Source organism: Spermophilus citellus (genome assembly GCF_964194105.1).
Source record: "Spermophilus citellus genome assembly, chromosome: 3".
NCBI classification, from domain to species: Eukaryota; Metazoa; Chordata; class Mammalia; order Rodentia; family Sciuridae; genus Spermophilus; species Spermophilus citellus.
In genome coordinates this window covers 176,184,899-176,201,168 of record NC_138184.1, presented here as the reverse complement: position 1 = coordinate 176,201,168, position 16,270 = coordinate 176,184,899, and the positions used below count along the sequence as shown (strand labels likewise).

The following is a 16,270-nucleotide window of genomic DNA, read 5'->3' as shown; positions in this document are numbered from 1 at the left end:
ACACTTTCTTTCCTTGTTTTTTTTTCATATTGTCTATGTGTCTTCCTTTCTTGCAATGTTGTTCTGAAATATTACAGTTTCTACTCTGTATTCTTGTAGTACCCATCCAGATTGTCTGTACCTCACCTTGATTTTGGGCTTCCAGACCCTGCTGGTGTCCCTCAGTCTGTACTACTGCATCTAAAGGTGGTGGCGGCAATACCTGAGATAACTCAAGATAATATAGTTAAGATGCCCCAAGATGGAAGGAGTGTCTTTCAGAGATTGGGCTGAAAGGGTGGGCCTCACACTTCCTTTGGGATGCCTCCTCTGAGATGCAGCTGCTTCTAGGCCCTGTCTGCCGTCAAAAAGTTTGGGGGCTATTACATAGGGAAGGCTATGGTAATGACTGCAGTGTCCCAAGATGGAAGTGGGTTAGGCTTAGGCTCCCAGGTTTGGTGTGTTGTCGGGGGCAAACTTGGATCCATCCTGGATGTGGGTCCTATGCAAGTCAATGTGGACAGATCTGGACTGTGCCTAGGCTCCTGCCATAGTCTACTGGTCAGAAGAGGTGATCATGTGCCTGCTATAGAAGGGTGGCCCCTACTGTGAGCCTGGGTCCCCTACAGGCTGTTATGGGTGGATCTGGGCCGCTGGGCTTGACCTCCCGTGGTAGTCTGCTGTTTGAAAGGGGCGGTCCTGTGCCTGTGGCTAGCCTCCAGCAGTTGTCTACCCCAGAGGTGGAGGGGTGAACCCAGGCTACTGTGAGCCTGGGTCCCATGCAGGCTGGTGTGGCGGTTCTGGGCTGGACCTGAGCTCCAGTGGTAGTCTGCTGGTTGGAAGAGGCAGTCCTGTACTGGAGGCTGGGCTCAGGTGGGTGTCTGCCCCACCGGTGGAGGGGTTTGTCATGGGCGTACTGTGAGCCTGGGTCCTGCACAGGCCAGTGAGGGTGGATCTGGGTCGCTGGGCTTGACCTCCCCAAGTTATTCATTCTTATAACACTACTACTGCCAGATATATACACAGGCAATAATTGAAATATTATGACAACCGTTCAAGTTATGTATTATTGTTCCCATTTTATAGATCTTGAAAATAACAACTTGCCCAGTTTATCATAGAACTGATAAACTCAGATCTCAGTGACTCAAAAGAGGTGTGCCTACTGTATTTTGCCACTATTATTCATTCCTTCATTTACTAAATATTTATTTAGTACTAAATATAACAGACTTTCTGGAGCCAAACTATGTGTTTATGAATCCTACCTCAGCTATTTCACCAGCTATTTTCTCAGACAAGTTAATAAACTCTCTTATTTTTGTTACTGCATCTATAAAATGGTACAATGTGCCTACTCAAGATAATAAATGTAAACTGTTAGATTGGATTTCGATCACTGATAAAAAAAGGGGAAGGAGATAAAGGTCTACAAGTAAATCTCAAGGAGAACCACATTTAGAGAGTAAAAATAATATAAGGAAAGAATAGAGAGGCTAATTAAACTGGAGAAGTATCCCAGATTTTAAAGGAGAAAGGAATTTCTGAGGCTAAATACCATTCCTATATTATATGAATGGGAACTTCACAGGCAGCAAAATAGAACCCTACACTCATATATGAGTGAATTTGATTCATTGAGAATAAGAGAAGGAGACAGTTTTCTGCCAGTATAGAAGTATATTTGGCTATTTTTCTGTAGCTTTTTCTTATCCCCAGTGTGTTCATCTCATTATGATTAAATAGTATGAAAGCTGCCATAATAAAATAATTGTTTTTAGTAAAAGTTGTCAACTTTATTAATTATTATAATCATACTATAAAATTGGGTCAATGTGACAAACTTAAAAGGTTTTTAAAATCTCGATTGTATATAGGGAACAGATAGTTTTCTTTCCTGTGATTCCCCATGTTTCCCTATTTTCAAGCAGGAGATATAAAATGTTTTTTGATTACAGTCCAAAATAAGAAATATGTTTTCCTTTGTGACCACATACATAATTAATAAGGATTTATAAATATACACATATATGTAGTAGTATAGAGGCTACCTCCAAAAATATCTCTGTAATTGACATGAAAGTTTTATATAAGTTTCACAAAATGATACTCATCCTTATTTTGTATGATGTGCTCTAATACTTTTACACTAATATTAAAACCATTTTGATAGTGACCCACTCACTACATGGCTTTTTTTTTTTTTTTTTTTTTTTTGAGGGACAGAGGAGTCCCTTACTGGTCACAACCAATGGTTTGAAAAAGTCCATTCTCTAGGTTAAGACAGAGGGCCTCTCACTTGCCTGATGGTAAAAATTACCTGGAAAAGTTAAAAATAGAAATTCCTCAGAGACTATAGTTCAATTTAGGATGAATTCTCTGAATCTGTGTTTTTAACATACAACAAAGATTATTCTCAATTTTATCTCTTCAGACTGAGAGTTGGCACCAGTATAGGGAAAGTCCCTGATCGTTGGCTGCATCCTTCACCCTGAGGTTTGCTCAGAGAACAATGCCACACATAGCTAAGTGCTACAGTTTGTGAGAGGCATTTGCCAATTTTGCTTTTGAGAACTGGGTAAAGAGTAGTAGCAATAATTATAACGTCCTCCTGCAGCAGCCCTGCTAGTTAGACACTTAATTGCTTATGTTAATATAGTCAATGAAACAGTTTTATTTTTTATTTTAGTTAATTCTTATAAAAACCATAATGGCTTATTAAGTAATAAGCAAAAGTTTCTGACTTGAAAAAAAAGGCAACTTTAAATTTCATAAAATTGTAGGAAACATTAAATCATTTTAAATTAGGGATAGAATGTTATGATGCACAGACTAACTCTTAAGAAACAAAAATCTGTATACTTTTATTATTTTATAAAGAAGACTTAAACATACTTTTTAGGGGGTAGGGGTGCTGGGTGTTGAACTCAGGGACACTGGACCACTGAGCCACATCCCTGGCCCTGTTTTGTATTTTATTTAGAGACAAGGTCTCACTGAGTTGCTTAGTGCCTGACTTTTGTCAAGGCTGGCTTTGAACTTGTGATCCTCCTGCCTCAGCCTCCTGAGCCTCTAGAATAACAGGCATGTGCCACTGTGCCCAGCTTAAATATACTATTTTATTTACTGGAAAAAAATATATATATTTTTAAAGAAATGTTTCTATCAGAATAGGGTCTCCCTGCTCCCATCCCAGTCCCCAACCCACCCAGACTAGAGACTACTTAAAATAGGAAACACTTCCCAGCGACTGAAGACTACTTAAAATAAGAAAACAAGAAATTAAGCAGTAAAATCAGAACACACACACACATACACACACACATGTGTGTATGTATGTACATGCATATACTAGTCTTTGCCTTGTTGAAATTTTATCCAAAATTAAATATTATTTTAGGCTTGAGATCCATCATTATACCTGTCACAAGATGTCATTTATAATTGAATATACATTTACACTCATTTCATTATAACTTCCATGACTCTTATGTGGCATTTAAATATCTTGGGCTCAGTAATTGTGATCCATTTTGTACTGAGATTATCTTATACAAATAGTGATTGTATTGCTAAATTTATATATGGCAACGTCTCCTTTCTTCCTTATTGTGTGGGTTTGATATTCTATATGAAGGAATTTTCTAGATTGCTGAAGCTCCAATATTTTTGTAATCTTGACTATTTTAGGAAAATCTCTTTTAAACATGTGTGACAGACTTTCCTGCTTTACAAAGAGTATATGAAACACAATCTCCTCTCCTTTTTCCATTTCCTTTGGTAGTTACTTATTTCTTCCCTTCCTTGGTATGAAGGCATTCCCCAAGATACTCTCTTCTCTTCCAGTTTAATATTTCCCTAAATGGGAAACCAACTAAAAAGTTTTCTGTGTGAATCATTATATGTTATGCAAATTGAGAAAGTTTTCTTTCTTTCTTTTTGGCCTTGATACCTGCTTTCCATGCCTTGTTTCACTGACAGAACCTATATATAGCTCAATCCTTCCTTCCTTCCTTCCTTCCTTCCTTCCTTCCTTCCTTCCTTCCTTCCCTCCTTCCTTCCTTCCTTCCTTCCTTCCTTCCTTCCTTCCTTCATTTCTGTTGTAGATGGGCACAATATCTTTATTTTTTTCATGTGATGCTGAGGCTTGAACCCAGGGCCTCACAATATGCTAGGCAAGCGCTCTCTCACTGAGCCCCTGTGTTTTTATTTTTAAAGTGCATCTCTTAATAGACACTATGTAGTTGGGCCTTCCTCTTTTGTCTATTCTGATAATCTCTGCCCTTTAATTGTTGCACTTAGTCTATTAACACAATAAAAGTATTATCAACAAGATTTTATTTAGTTTTATAGTTTTATTTGCTTTTTCTTTCTCCATTTTTTTTTAATTTCTCCCTCTCTTTTCCTCCTTTTCTGCCTTCTTTTGGTGACTGATTTTTTTAAAGAATTCTGTTTTTATTTATTGAAGTTTCACTTATACTTCTTTGTATGATTTTTCTATATTTAGTATTTCCTCTGTGGATCACCATATACACCCTTAACTCTTTACAATTTTTTTAGAGTTACTATTGTACTATGTCATGTAAAAATCATAGAAATACATTTATATTTATGTGCATTATAAACCCCTTAAGGCATAGTGTAATTTTTGCTTTTAAAAATTATACATTATTGGTGGTGGTGGTGGTGGTGGTGGTGGTGATGGTGGTGGTGGGTGGGTGTGTCTGTGTGTGTGTGTGTGTGTGTGTGTGTGTGTGTGTGTGTTTGATGATACTGGGAATGAGCCCAGGGATCTCAAATTCTGAGCTATATCTCCAATTCTTTTTATTTTTTGAGACAGGGTCTCACTAAATTGCCCTGGCCAGCCTCAAACTTGGTGATCCTCCTGCCACAGCCTCCCAAGTAGCTGGAATTATAGGCATAAACCCCAAGACTGGCAAAATTATATGTATTTTTAATATGAAAGGAAAAATGTTTATAATCTATATTTTACATTTACTTAATGCTCTGCATTCATTTTTAAAGATTTGAAGTTTCTTTCTAGTATCATTTTTCTTCAACTTGTTTTTATTGTTTCCAACAAATCCCCTTTATTTTCTCTTGCAGAAATATTTTTATTTCACTTTCAGTTTCAGAGGATATTTTTACAGGTATGAGAGTTGTTTTTCTTTCAAGACCTTTAATATGTTGTTCCGTTGTTCCACTGTTTTCTGGAGCTTTCAGAGGAGAAGTCATCAGTCCTTAAAATTGTTTTGTTTATGATCTGTCAACTCCTTTTTGTCAGCTCCTTTTTCTCCCCTTGTTTTAAGATTTCACCTTTCTCTCTGCAGAGGTTTTTTTTTTTTTTTTTTTTTTTTTTTTTTTTTCCTGTTATGCTGGGGATTGAACCCAGGGCCTTGTGCATGTGAGGCAAGCACTCTGCCAATTGAGCTATATCACCAGCCCTCCCCTTTCTCTTTGACTTTCAGTGGTTTTATTTATGATATGCTTAGGCATAGTCCTCTTCAAAATCATTCTGTTTGGTATTTACTGATTTTCTCAAATCTACAAATTCATGCTTTTTATTATTTTGGGAAATCTGGGGCCCTTTTTTCCCCTCCAAATAATTTTTCTGCCTCAAGTTTCTCTCTCCTTATGTGACTCTAGTTTTCAATATATTAGACCTTCTGCAATTACTTTACAAGTTTAATTATTTTTCAGTTGTTTTTTCTCCAGATTTCTTTTGATTCTATCTTTAGGTTCATTGACTTTTTTTTTCCTATTATCTCATTTCTTCTATTAAGCCTTCTCAGTGAACATTTGTGTTTCAGAGAGTACAATTTTATAGTTGAAAATTCCCATTTGGATCTTTCATGAAACATTTTGAATCACTGAAATTTTCTATTATTTTGCTTACTTACAGTGAGCATGTTTTTTTTTTTTTTTTTACTCACTGAAGTTCTTGCCTGACGATCTAGAGTCTGGGTCATGTCAGGTTTGGCATCTGTTGATTATCTTTTTTCCCCTTGAGAATTGATTTTTTTAAAAATCCTATCTTTTTATATATGTAGTAAATTTTGATTGATATATCCTGGAAATTTTGGATGTTAGGTTGTATAGATTAAGAGGGTTTTTTAAAAATATATTTCTTCTAAAAGAGTGTTGCTGATTTTTACTTTAGCAATAAACTTGATTGTAATCAAATTGTAAACTGTCATACCTGTTGCTGGCCAGGGCTCAAATCTCAGTTCACTTCTTTAAATCTTAGTTGCAAGCTACATTTGGTTCCCTCTGAACACGCATGGTTGTTGAGTCAGCTAAAGACAAGTGCTAAGTTTAAACATAGAATCAGGCATTTTTCTCCTGGCTTTTTCCTTTTCAAGATTTCTCTGATTTCTGCAGCCCTGATTGACCTAGATTTCCTTCCCCTGTTCCTTTGGCTAAAAAAATAGTGTGGAGTCCCCACCCCCCATGTTTTAGCCACTCAGCCCTACTCCACCATGACTGTAGTCACTGTAAGAACAAAGACACAAAATATGGAGAACTCACTCTGTACTGGTTGCTTGCCTCATCCCATGCTTTTCTAAAACTACCTGCATTTTCCTCTCTCCAAAGCGTTCCAGGAGGTTTTTGTTTTGTTTTGGGCATTTTCTCCAGTAGTTATTTGTAGAAGGATCTATAGTTAGACACTCCTTCATACCATAAATAGATTTCCTTCTTGAAATCTTTTCATCTTTTTATTTCTACCATACCCCAGGGTCTCTTCTCATCTCTGCTCAGGTACATAATAGTAACCAGAAGCTCAAAAAAGTCTGATATAGCTAGATAATCTTGCTCACTTATGCCTTAATAATCTCCTTAGCTTGACTTTAGTTTTCCTATCTATTTTGGATTCCTCGTCTATAAGTTGGACATTTTAATAATTTTTGATACAGGAATAATTTAGTTATAAGTAATATTATTTTACATGAAGCATATATATACTCAATAAATGTTTTACCCTTAGTAATCCTTTAAGGGCTCCTCTTCCTCTGCATGACCTTAAAGTGGAATTTGGCCTTAATCTCTGCAGCATCTCATTGACTTGTTTGGGTCCCTCTCACATCTTAAAAACCAGTGACTACCAAATCCAATCAAAATGTATCAAAAAGTACAAATTTAAATATCTCAGTACCTACCTGACAGCTCATGTAGATTTCCCATAGACACTTCAAATTTATGTTCCAAACTGAACTCTTCATCTTTTTCTCTCTCTGCTGCTTCTGCATTTACACATTTAGTTAATAATATTGCTGAACAGTTAAAGAAAAAATTGTATACTCTCTAATATTTTCACTCCTTGTCTTCCAGATCTATTTACCAAGTTCTGTTGTCTTCTCATCTCTATTCCTGCTACTACTCACTTATTGCAAGCATTCACTACTGTGGCCTCATAACTGTTCTGTCTGTAGTCTCATTTATCTATGCTACTGCTTAAAGTGTTTTTTACTAAATTAAAATCTTTAGCCACATTTTTTCATTGAAAACTCATTATTGGCCTCCTGATTCTTTTGTAATGAATCCCTAACTCCGGAGCAGCCTACTCAGAGAACCTCTGTTATTGCTTCTTTCTCCTGTAAATAGGTTGAAACTGATAGTCTCTGTGTATTAACTGCTTTGCAGTTTGCCTAAAGCGTCAGCTTTCTCTGGGTTTCTATGCCTTTTAATAGATGAGCTACCAGTATTATCCTTCTTTGAAATTCAGTTCAAAGAACACTTTTTATTTTTCATATCTTGTCAGCATAAGTTGAAGGTCCTTCTGTGATCCCACAGTACCAAGTGTTTATATCACTATAATTTTTTTTATATGTGGTTACTAGACTGTAGATCCTTGAGGGCAAACGGTATTTCACTCACTCCTATACATAGTGTGTTAATTTTCACCAGGGATAAAAAGCTACAGATGCCACTTAGAACTTAATAAAGAAGAGTACTTTTTTAAAAACTTTTTTTCATTGATTTCAATCATATGTATATATGAGCCAGAGCCTTTATTTAACTTCAGTATATGCAATCATCATTAAAGCATGTAAAGTGTACTTCAGTGTTCTATTTACTGAGTGTTTACTAGGTCCCAGTCAGTATTTCCTCACCAAAACCCCATAATTAACTTAGTATACAGAGACTAAGGCCTGGGGTCTTTCATTAATTAACCAGCAATTATGCCTCTCTATGGAATTTTTTCACCCTTCACCACATGTACATTTCAGGCAAGGTAATTCTTTGTTGTGATCTGTCCTGTAGGATATTCAGCAATATCTCTGACCTCTCCCACTAGATGCTAATGGCACATTTCTCTCCGCTTCCTGGTTGTGACAACCAAAAATGTCTTCAAGCATATCCAAATGTTCCCTGGGGGAGCAAATTTGCCCACAGATGAGAATCACTGCTAAAGAACTCTGAGCAGAAACCAAATTGTGAAATGCCTAAGTGTTCTTCCCTGTGAGAATTACCAGTGTATTTATTATAGTCATTCTGGTTAAAAACATATGATGATGTTTCAGTTTTTAAAGAATTACTTTTGGTTTTACCTCTTTTGAGAAAAAAAAAGTGTTCATTTTTTCTTTGCTTCATAAGTGGAACCATTTTTCCCTTCTTTCATGTGTTACTTTCTCCAGGGGCTCATTTACCCACACAGCCTTTTGAAAAAAAAATGAGAAGAGTGGAGGAGTTGAAATTTTTCAGTGCCATGTTCCACATATTTTAAGCCTTAAAAATTGTTACTGACAGGATTAGGAAGAGGAGCAGACTTCTGTTGAGTTAAACTATGTATAGTCTAAATTCGATAGAATATGAAAACTGTTAGTCAAAATGTTTCTCACATCTCAGTTTCTTTGTGTTGATTTCTTTAATTTCGCCTCTTCTTTCTTTTTTCTCTTTTCAGACAATTCATGCTCTTATGGGGAATGCAGTGCAGCCTTTACTGACTTCTGTGGGAGATGCAATAGAAGCCATAATCATCACCATGCATCAAGAAGATTTTTCTGGGTAAAACTGTTAATTAAAAATTTAACTAGATGCTACTGCCTTTGGTTTCATCCCCTCTTTCACTCACTCCACCCCTTCCAGCTAGGCCTCATTCTTAGAATTCTATTAGCTCCCAACCTCCATTGTATTATTAACAGATTAAAATTTTTCTTCTTATTTTCATATCTCTCCTCCTGTTGAAAAATAGGATGGGTTTATCTGATTGACTTGGCACTTCAGGATTTTTGTGGTTTGTACCACCTTCCCTTTTCACTCTTGCCATTTTCCTTTCTTCTGACAAATACCCTCTACTTCAGCCTCTTTATTACCTCCTGGCCCAGCCATAATATTCCTTGTACAAAATGTCCTCCCTGTGCTACTGTGCTCATCTGAATCCTGCTTTAGCTTTGCGGGCAGGTTCTTGCCAGCCCATTCAAGATTGATTTCCCTTCCTCAGACTTTCTAGTCACATTTAATGTAAAATGACACTTGCCAGATTTACAGTTTGAGTGGAGGAAGGAAGGCCGGAAGAGGAGGAACCTAGGTCCTTGAAGTGACGGATGAGCCCCTTTCAGGAGGGAAGAACATACACACAAGGCATCACATAAAGATAACAATCTGCTGCTTCTCAGTTATGCATATGTTTAATTCTTGTACCATCAACTTCTGTATGTAAGCTATCTTTATAAAGGTGCTTAGCTGGGTGAAGTGGTACATACTTGAAACCAGCTACTTTGGAGACTCAGTCAGGAGGATCATAAGTTCAAGGTCAGCTTTAGTAACTTAGACCACCTCAACATAAACACTAAAAAGGTCTAGGATGTCCCTAGACCTTTTTAATGGCCACTAGTAAGAGTGCCCCTAGATTCAATCCCCAGTGCCACAAACATAACAAAAACAAGCAAAAAAGATACTTAAGCTTCTATACAATTCATTACTATATTTTATCAGTGGAGAACCTCTAGCAATAGCCAAGCAAGTTTGTATTCTAGTAAATTTAAATCAAGCATCTAATCCACAATGAGACTTTATAATATGTATTTTACTTGTATTGACACATGGGTGTGAAATTCTTAATATTTTATTTGCTACTGCTCAAGGAAATAATTGCAACTGACTAAACCAGAACTCTTGAGAAAGTCCTTCAGAATAGAAGATTTAGCTTAAGAAGATTTGAGCCAGGCACAGTGGCACACACCTGTAATCCCAGCAGCTTGGGAGGCTAATGCAGGAGGATTGTGTGTTCAAAGCCTGCCTTAGCAACTTAGCAAGGCACTTAGCAATTCAGCAAGAATTTTTTTATATTTTAATATATAAAATATTTAAATTTTTTTATATTTAATATATAAAATATTTAAACATTTTATATTTAATATATAAAACATTAAAAAGGGCTGGGGATGTGGCTCAGTGGTTGAGCACCCCTGGGTTCAATCCTCAGTACCAAAAAAAAAAAAAAAAAAGAAGAAGAAGAAGATATGAAAGACCAATTCTGTGTCACCTAAATAGGAGAATCATGTCACCTTTAAGGTCACACATAACTTGAGAGTGAAGGGATAGAAACCAAAAAAGAGCAGGGGTAGCTGTATTTATAACAGACAAAGTGGATTTTAAATAAAAAAACTATAAAATAAAGCAAGACCATTATGTACTGACAAAGGAGTCAGTTCATCAAGTATATATAGTATTTAAAACATATATAAACCCAATATCAGAGTACCTAAATATATAAAATAAATACTAAATGATCTGAAGAGAAAGATTAAAATACAATAGTAGTAAAAGACTTAAATACCCCACCTTCAACAATGAACATATAATTCAGACAGAAAATGAATAAGGAAACCGTGGCCTTGAACTATACTTCAGACCAAATAGATCTTGTAGACATATAGAACAGTCTATCCAACACCCACAGAAAACTAATTCTTCTCAAGCATAAATGGACCAATCTTCCTGGACAGATCCTATGTTATTCACAAAGCAGGTCTGAACAAGTTTAAGAGGATCAAAGACATAAGAAATACCTTTTCTGATCCTAGTTTTGTGAAACTAAAAATCAGTAATAGTGAAAATATTCACAGATATGTGTAAATTAAACAATCTGCCTCTGAATAAACCAGGGGTCAAAGTGGAAATCAAAAGGAAAACAAAAAATCTTTTAAGACAAAAGAAAATGGAAACACAACATACCAGAATATACAAGATGTGGCAAAGGAATTAAATAACTTAATGTTACACCTCAAGGAACTAGGAAAAGAAGAATAAATCAAGCCTAAGTTAACAGAAGGAAGAAAATAAGCATTGGAACAGAAATTACATGGAATAGAGACTTGAAAAAGAAAAAATCAAGCCATGCACGGTGGTACACACCTGTAATCCCAGGGACCCAAGAGGCTGAGGCAGGAGGATCATGCGTTCAAAGCCAGCCTCAGCAAAAATGAGGTGCTCAGCAACTCAGTAAAACCCTGTCTCTAAATAAAATGAGGTGCTTAGCAACTCAGTGAGACCGTGTCTCTAAATAAAAATAGAGCTGAGGATGTGGCTCAGTGGTCAAGTATCCCTGAGTTTAATCCCCAGTGCTCCCCCCAAAAAAATAAATAAAATGAAATAAAAAAATAAAAAGAAAAATCAACACAACCAAGAATTTTTTTTATAAAGATAAAATCAACAGGCCCTTAGCTAGATTAAGGGGAAAAAAAGAAGGCTCTCAAAATCAGAAATGAGAGGAGACAACTAAAACTCTCATAGCAGAGAAATACAAAAGATCATAGGAAATTATGTGAACAATTAATTAAATCCCAAAAGATTTGATAATCTAGAAAAAGACACATATGTCTTAACGGCTGTTAGTAAAAACACAAATATTAAATAATGGCAATGGGGCTGGAGATGTGACTCAAACAGTAGCTCGCTCTCATGGCATGCGTGGAGCGCTGAGTTCGATCCTCAGCACCACAAACAAATAAAATAAAGATGTTGTGTCCACCGAAAACTAAAAAATAAATATTAAAAAATTCATTCTCATTCTCTCTCTCTCTCTCTCTCTCTCTCTCTCTCTCTCTCTCTCTCTCTCTCTCTCCCCCTTCCCTCCCTCCCTCCCTCTTTAAAGAAATAAATAATGGCAATGGTGTATGAAAAACGGAACCTCTATAGACTGTTGGTGGGAGATTCCTAGGCTCATATAACCTCTGAATCAAGAAGAAATAGCCAGGTGCAGTGTCACATGCCTATAATAACTATTCAGGAGGCTAAGGCAAGAGGATTGAAAGCTCTAGGCCAGCCAGGGAAACTTATTGAGATGCTGTTTCAAAATAAAGTTAAGAAGGGGCCTGAGAGTGTAGTTCGGTGATAGGTCATTTGCCTAGGGAGACCCTGAGTTCAGTCCCCAATACAACAATAAGAAATAGAAAATCTAAGAATCATAATGAACAAATAATAAATTGAATAAGTAATAAAAAGTCTCCTGTCAAAGAAAATCTTAGAAACTAATGACTTCATGGATGAATTCTACCAAACATTTAAAAAGGAACTAATACCAGTCCTTCTCATACTCTTCCAAAAAATTAAAGAGCGAATACTTCCTAATTCTTTTTATTTTTTTAAGTTTTCTTTTTCTTTTAATAATCTGTCTCCATGAGATCAAAATAAAGACATACAAACCAGCAGACATGACATTTAGTTATACACATAATACGTTCAAAATCATACCCCAAGTACAACTAATGTAAGCTTATCTTAGCTTGCTGATCAGGCTTTTTCTAGGACACCATTTCCATATTTTTTATTAAAATTAAGATAAACAACGAGGAAAACAGGCTAACCATCACGTATGTAAGGAGGAATAGGTGATGGGTACCAAATCTGACTCAAAGAAAAAAGTCACACAAAAAAATATGGGATAGAATAACAATGAAATAGACTTCATTTCTCCTGAAAAACAAACAAGTAACTATTAGATTGGGGAAAAGGTTAGCATACAAACAATTTTTATTAAAAAAAAAAATTAGTCATTGACAAAGGCATGGTAATGCTCTAAATACAAAAAGTAGTATTAGTAATGTTAAAACTTTTGCATACAGGGAGATTATTATTTGGCGGGAATTTTTAATCTAGATGATATATGCAGAGTAAACAAAACATTTATGAGTGGGTCCAGAGGAGAGACTCAGGGATCATCATCAAATACATGGAGGCTATGAGGAACAGAAAGGAACAGTTGGTGGGACTTCCAGAATGAACTTTTCTGTGTGAGCTCAGCATTCTCCACTTTTCCTTGTAGGACCATCCAAAACCATCAAGGAAAACTCTTCTAGCCTCCGCCTCTGTTCTTTCTGCTGCTTGATATGTTTCTGCCTCTCTGCCAGCAGCTGCCTTTTATACTCTTCCTGCTTCCAGAGCTGTTGCTACTGCAATAGTTGCTGTCTCTGGAGAGCCTCAGAACGTTCCTTGTTCTCCTGCTGCAGTCTCAGGAAATCCGATGGAGAGTAGACTCACCAGGCACGTTGACAATGGAACTTGGCTCTCCTCCCTGTTCAGGCACTTCCTCCTCTTATTCCTCACTCCTAACTCTTTTTATGAGGCCAGCATTACCTTGATGTCAAAGCCAGACAAGGACACTACAAGAAAAGGAAATTATAGGCCAATATCCCTGATGAATATAGATGCAGAAATTCCCAACAAAGTACTAGTAAATCAAATTCAACAGCACTTTAAAAGGATTATTCACCATAATTAAATGACATTTATGCCTCAGATGCAAGGGTGTATTAACATACAAATCAATAAATGTGACATATCACATCAATAGAATGGAGGACAAAAGTCATATGATCATCTCAAAAGCATTTGTCAAAAATGAACATCCTTTCATGATAAAAACTCTCTTAATAAATTAGCAATAAAAAGAATGTACCTCAGCACTAAAGACCGTGTGTTACAAGCCTACAGCTAGTATCAGACTTGATAGTAAAAAGCTAAAAGCTTTTTCTTTATATCAAGAACAAGATAAGGATGTCCACTCTCACCACTAATATTCAGTTTAGTACTGGAGTTCCTAGCTGGAGCTTAGTCAAGAAAAAGAAAAAGAAGACAACCAAGTAGGAAAAGAAGTAATTCAAATTATCACTATTCACTGATGGTATCATCTTAAATGCAGAAAACTATAGAGGCTCCATCAAAAAACTTGTAGACCTAATAAACAAATATACTAAAGTTGCAGGTTACAAAGTAAGAATTAAGAAAATAAAAAAGGAGCATTTCTACACACTAACAAGGAGCTCTCCACAAAAACAAAGAAAGGAAATTACATTCTCAATAGCTACCAAAAATAAAAAATAAAAAAACTAAGGAGTTAATTTAAGCAAAAATTTGAAAGATCTGTATTCTGCAATTGAAGAAGACACAATAAATGAAAACATTCTGTGTTGATAGTTTAAAGAATTAATATTAAAATATTAGTACTACTCAAAGCAATGTACAGGTTCACTGCAATCCCTATCAGAATTCCAATGTCATTTTTCACAGAAATGAAAATATTCTAAAATTCATATGGAATGACAATCCTGAATAGTCAGAGCTGTCTTTAACAAAACAAAACCAGAACCATCATACTTCCTAATGTCAAGCTGCATTTTAAAGCTATTGAAACAGAATGGTACTGTTATAAAAATAGACACAATGGGACAGAATAAAGGGCCCAGAAATGAACCCACACACTGAGGGCCAAATGATTTTTTAACCAAAGTGCCAAGAATGCACAATGAGAAATCAATAGTATCTTCAAGAAAGAGTATTGGGAACACTGGTTATTCACATACAGAAGAATAAAATATCTGTTTTTCATCTCTAATTCATCACCAATTTTTTATGTCATTCTCAGAATATGGAAACACTTAACTTGCATTTTGAAAAATCATATATAGCCAGTGATCTCATCTATTAGCTAGTATCAGGTGATTTTTAATTTTGATATAATTCTTTTCTCCTATATTTCATATTCTTTTAATATATTCTTTAAAGGGCAGTTGTAAACATTTATAAGTTATAAATAGTATATCATGGAGCATCAGCTGGCATCGTCTGTTGATCCAAATTAAAGCCTTTCCAAGCCTCATCATCTGGAGGAAGAAATTGCATACCATGTGTATTGTTACATAACCAGTTCCGCAGTCAGAATTCTGCTGTTGGACTGATCTGATTAAATAGCGCAAGAGCAGAGATATGATTGCCAAGAATTTATTTAGAGAGGACAGTGTTTTCTGCCATTGCATCATGTAAAATGCTATTTCAGGATTCATTATTGATGCATTCACTTACCAGGCAAAACATGGGCATGGGTGGAGAATTGTGAGACTGGGAGGGTCCTTGTGAAGCCAGAGAGTAAGAATGGCCCTGTGTGATTCATCTAAGAAAGATGGCTGTCTTCGTCATTTTTAATGATCTTTTAGGTAAATGGATTCTAAAATTCCTTCAATAGTCCTTCTAGCATCTAAACACATTCTTTAGAATATAATTTTTTTAATTTTTTAAATTTGTAGATGAACACAATATCTTTATTTTTATTTGTTTGTTTTTTAATGTGGTGCTGAGGATCAAACCCACAGCCTCATGCGTGCGAGGCAAGTGCTCTACCATTGTGCTATACAACCCCAGCCCTTTAGAATATAATTTAAATATTGTTCTATGATCTTTTACACTTAGCAAAAAAATACATGCCTTTTACCATTAAGAGGGAAAATTGTGCAGACTTGAAATAGCAGCCAAAAGTAGGGAAATCAAGGAATGCAGCTTAGTGTATTGGTGCTGAAAATGGTTGTGTTTTATTATTTTACAGGTCATTATCCAGCTCAGGAAAACCTGATGTTCCTTGTTCTTTGTACATGAAGGAACTACAAGGTTTCATTACTAGAGTTATGAGTGATTACTTTAAACACTTTGATTGCTTGGATTTTGTCTTTGACAACACTGAAGCTATTGCCCAAAGAGCGATTGAACTGTTTATCCGCAATGCCAGTCTCATAAGACCTCTTGGTGAAGGTGGGAAAATGCGACTTGCTGCTGATTTTGCACAGGTAAATTGATACATAACTTAAGATACAAAGGGAGAAGATGTTTTAGTCTCAATATTATCTAGTCAGTAAAGAGCTATTAATTGTGGTTTTTAAAAAGTTACAGCATAAAGAAGGCTGGGGCTGGGGCTCAGCGGTATTGCACTTTTGCATGGCATGTTTGAGGCTCTGGGTTTGGTTCTCAGCACCACATATAAATAAATAAAATAAAGGTCTATCAACAACTAAAAAAAAAT

At 35.9% G+C, this 16,270-nt stretch overlaps 1 protein-coding gene across 1 annotated transcript in view; it reads left to right on the top strand.

Annotated features, from left to right (window-relative positions):
• COG5 (component of oligomeric golgi complex 5) overlaps positions 1-16,270 on the top strand; it is a 336,390-nt gene that overhangs the window by 287,814 nt on the left and 32,306 nt on the right. Inside the window, exons 17-18 of the mRNA XM_081282899.1 lie at positions 8,882-8,985; positions 15,800-16,037. Of these exons, the coding sequence (XP_081139025.1) occupies positions 8,882-8,985; positions 15,800-16,037 (342 nt within the window). The remainder of the gene's footprint in view (positions 1-8,881; positions 8,986-15,799; positions 16,038-16,270) is intronic.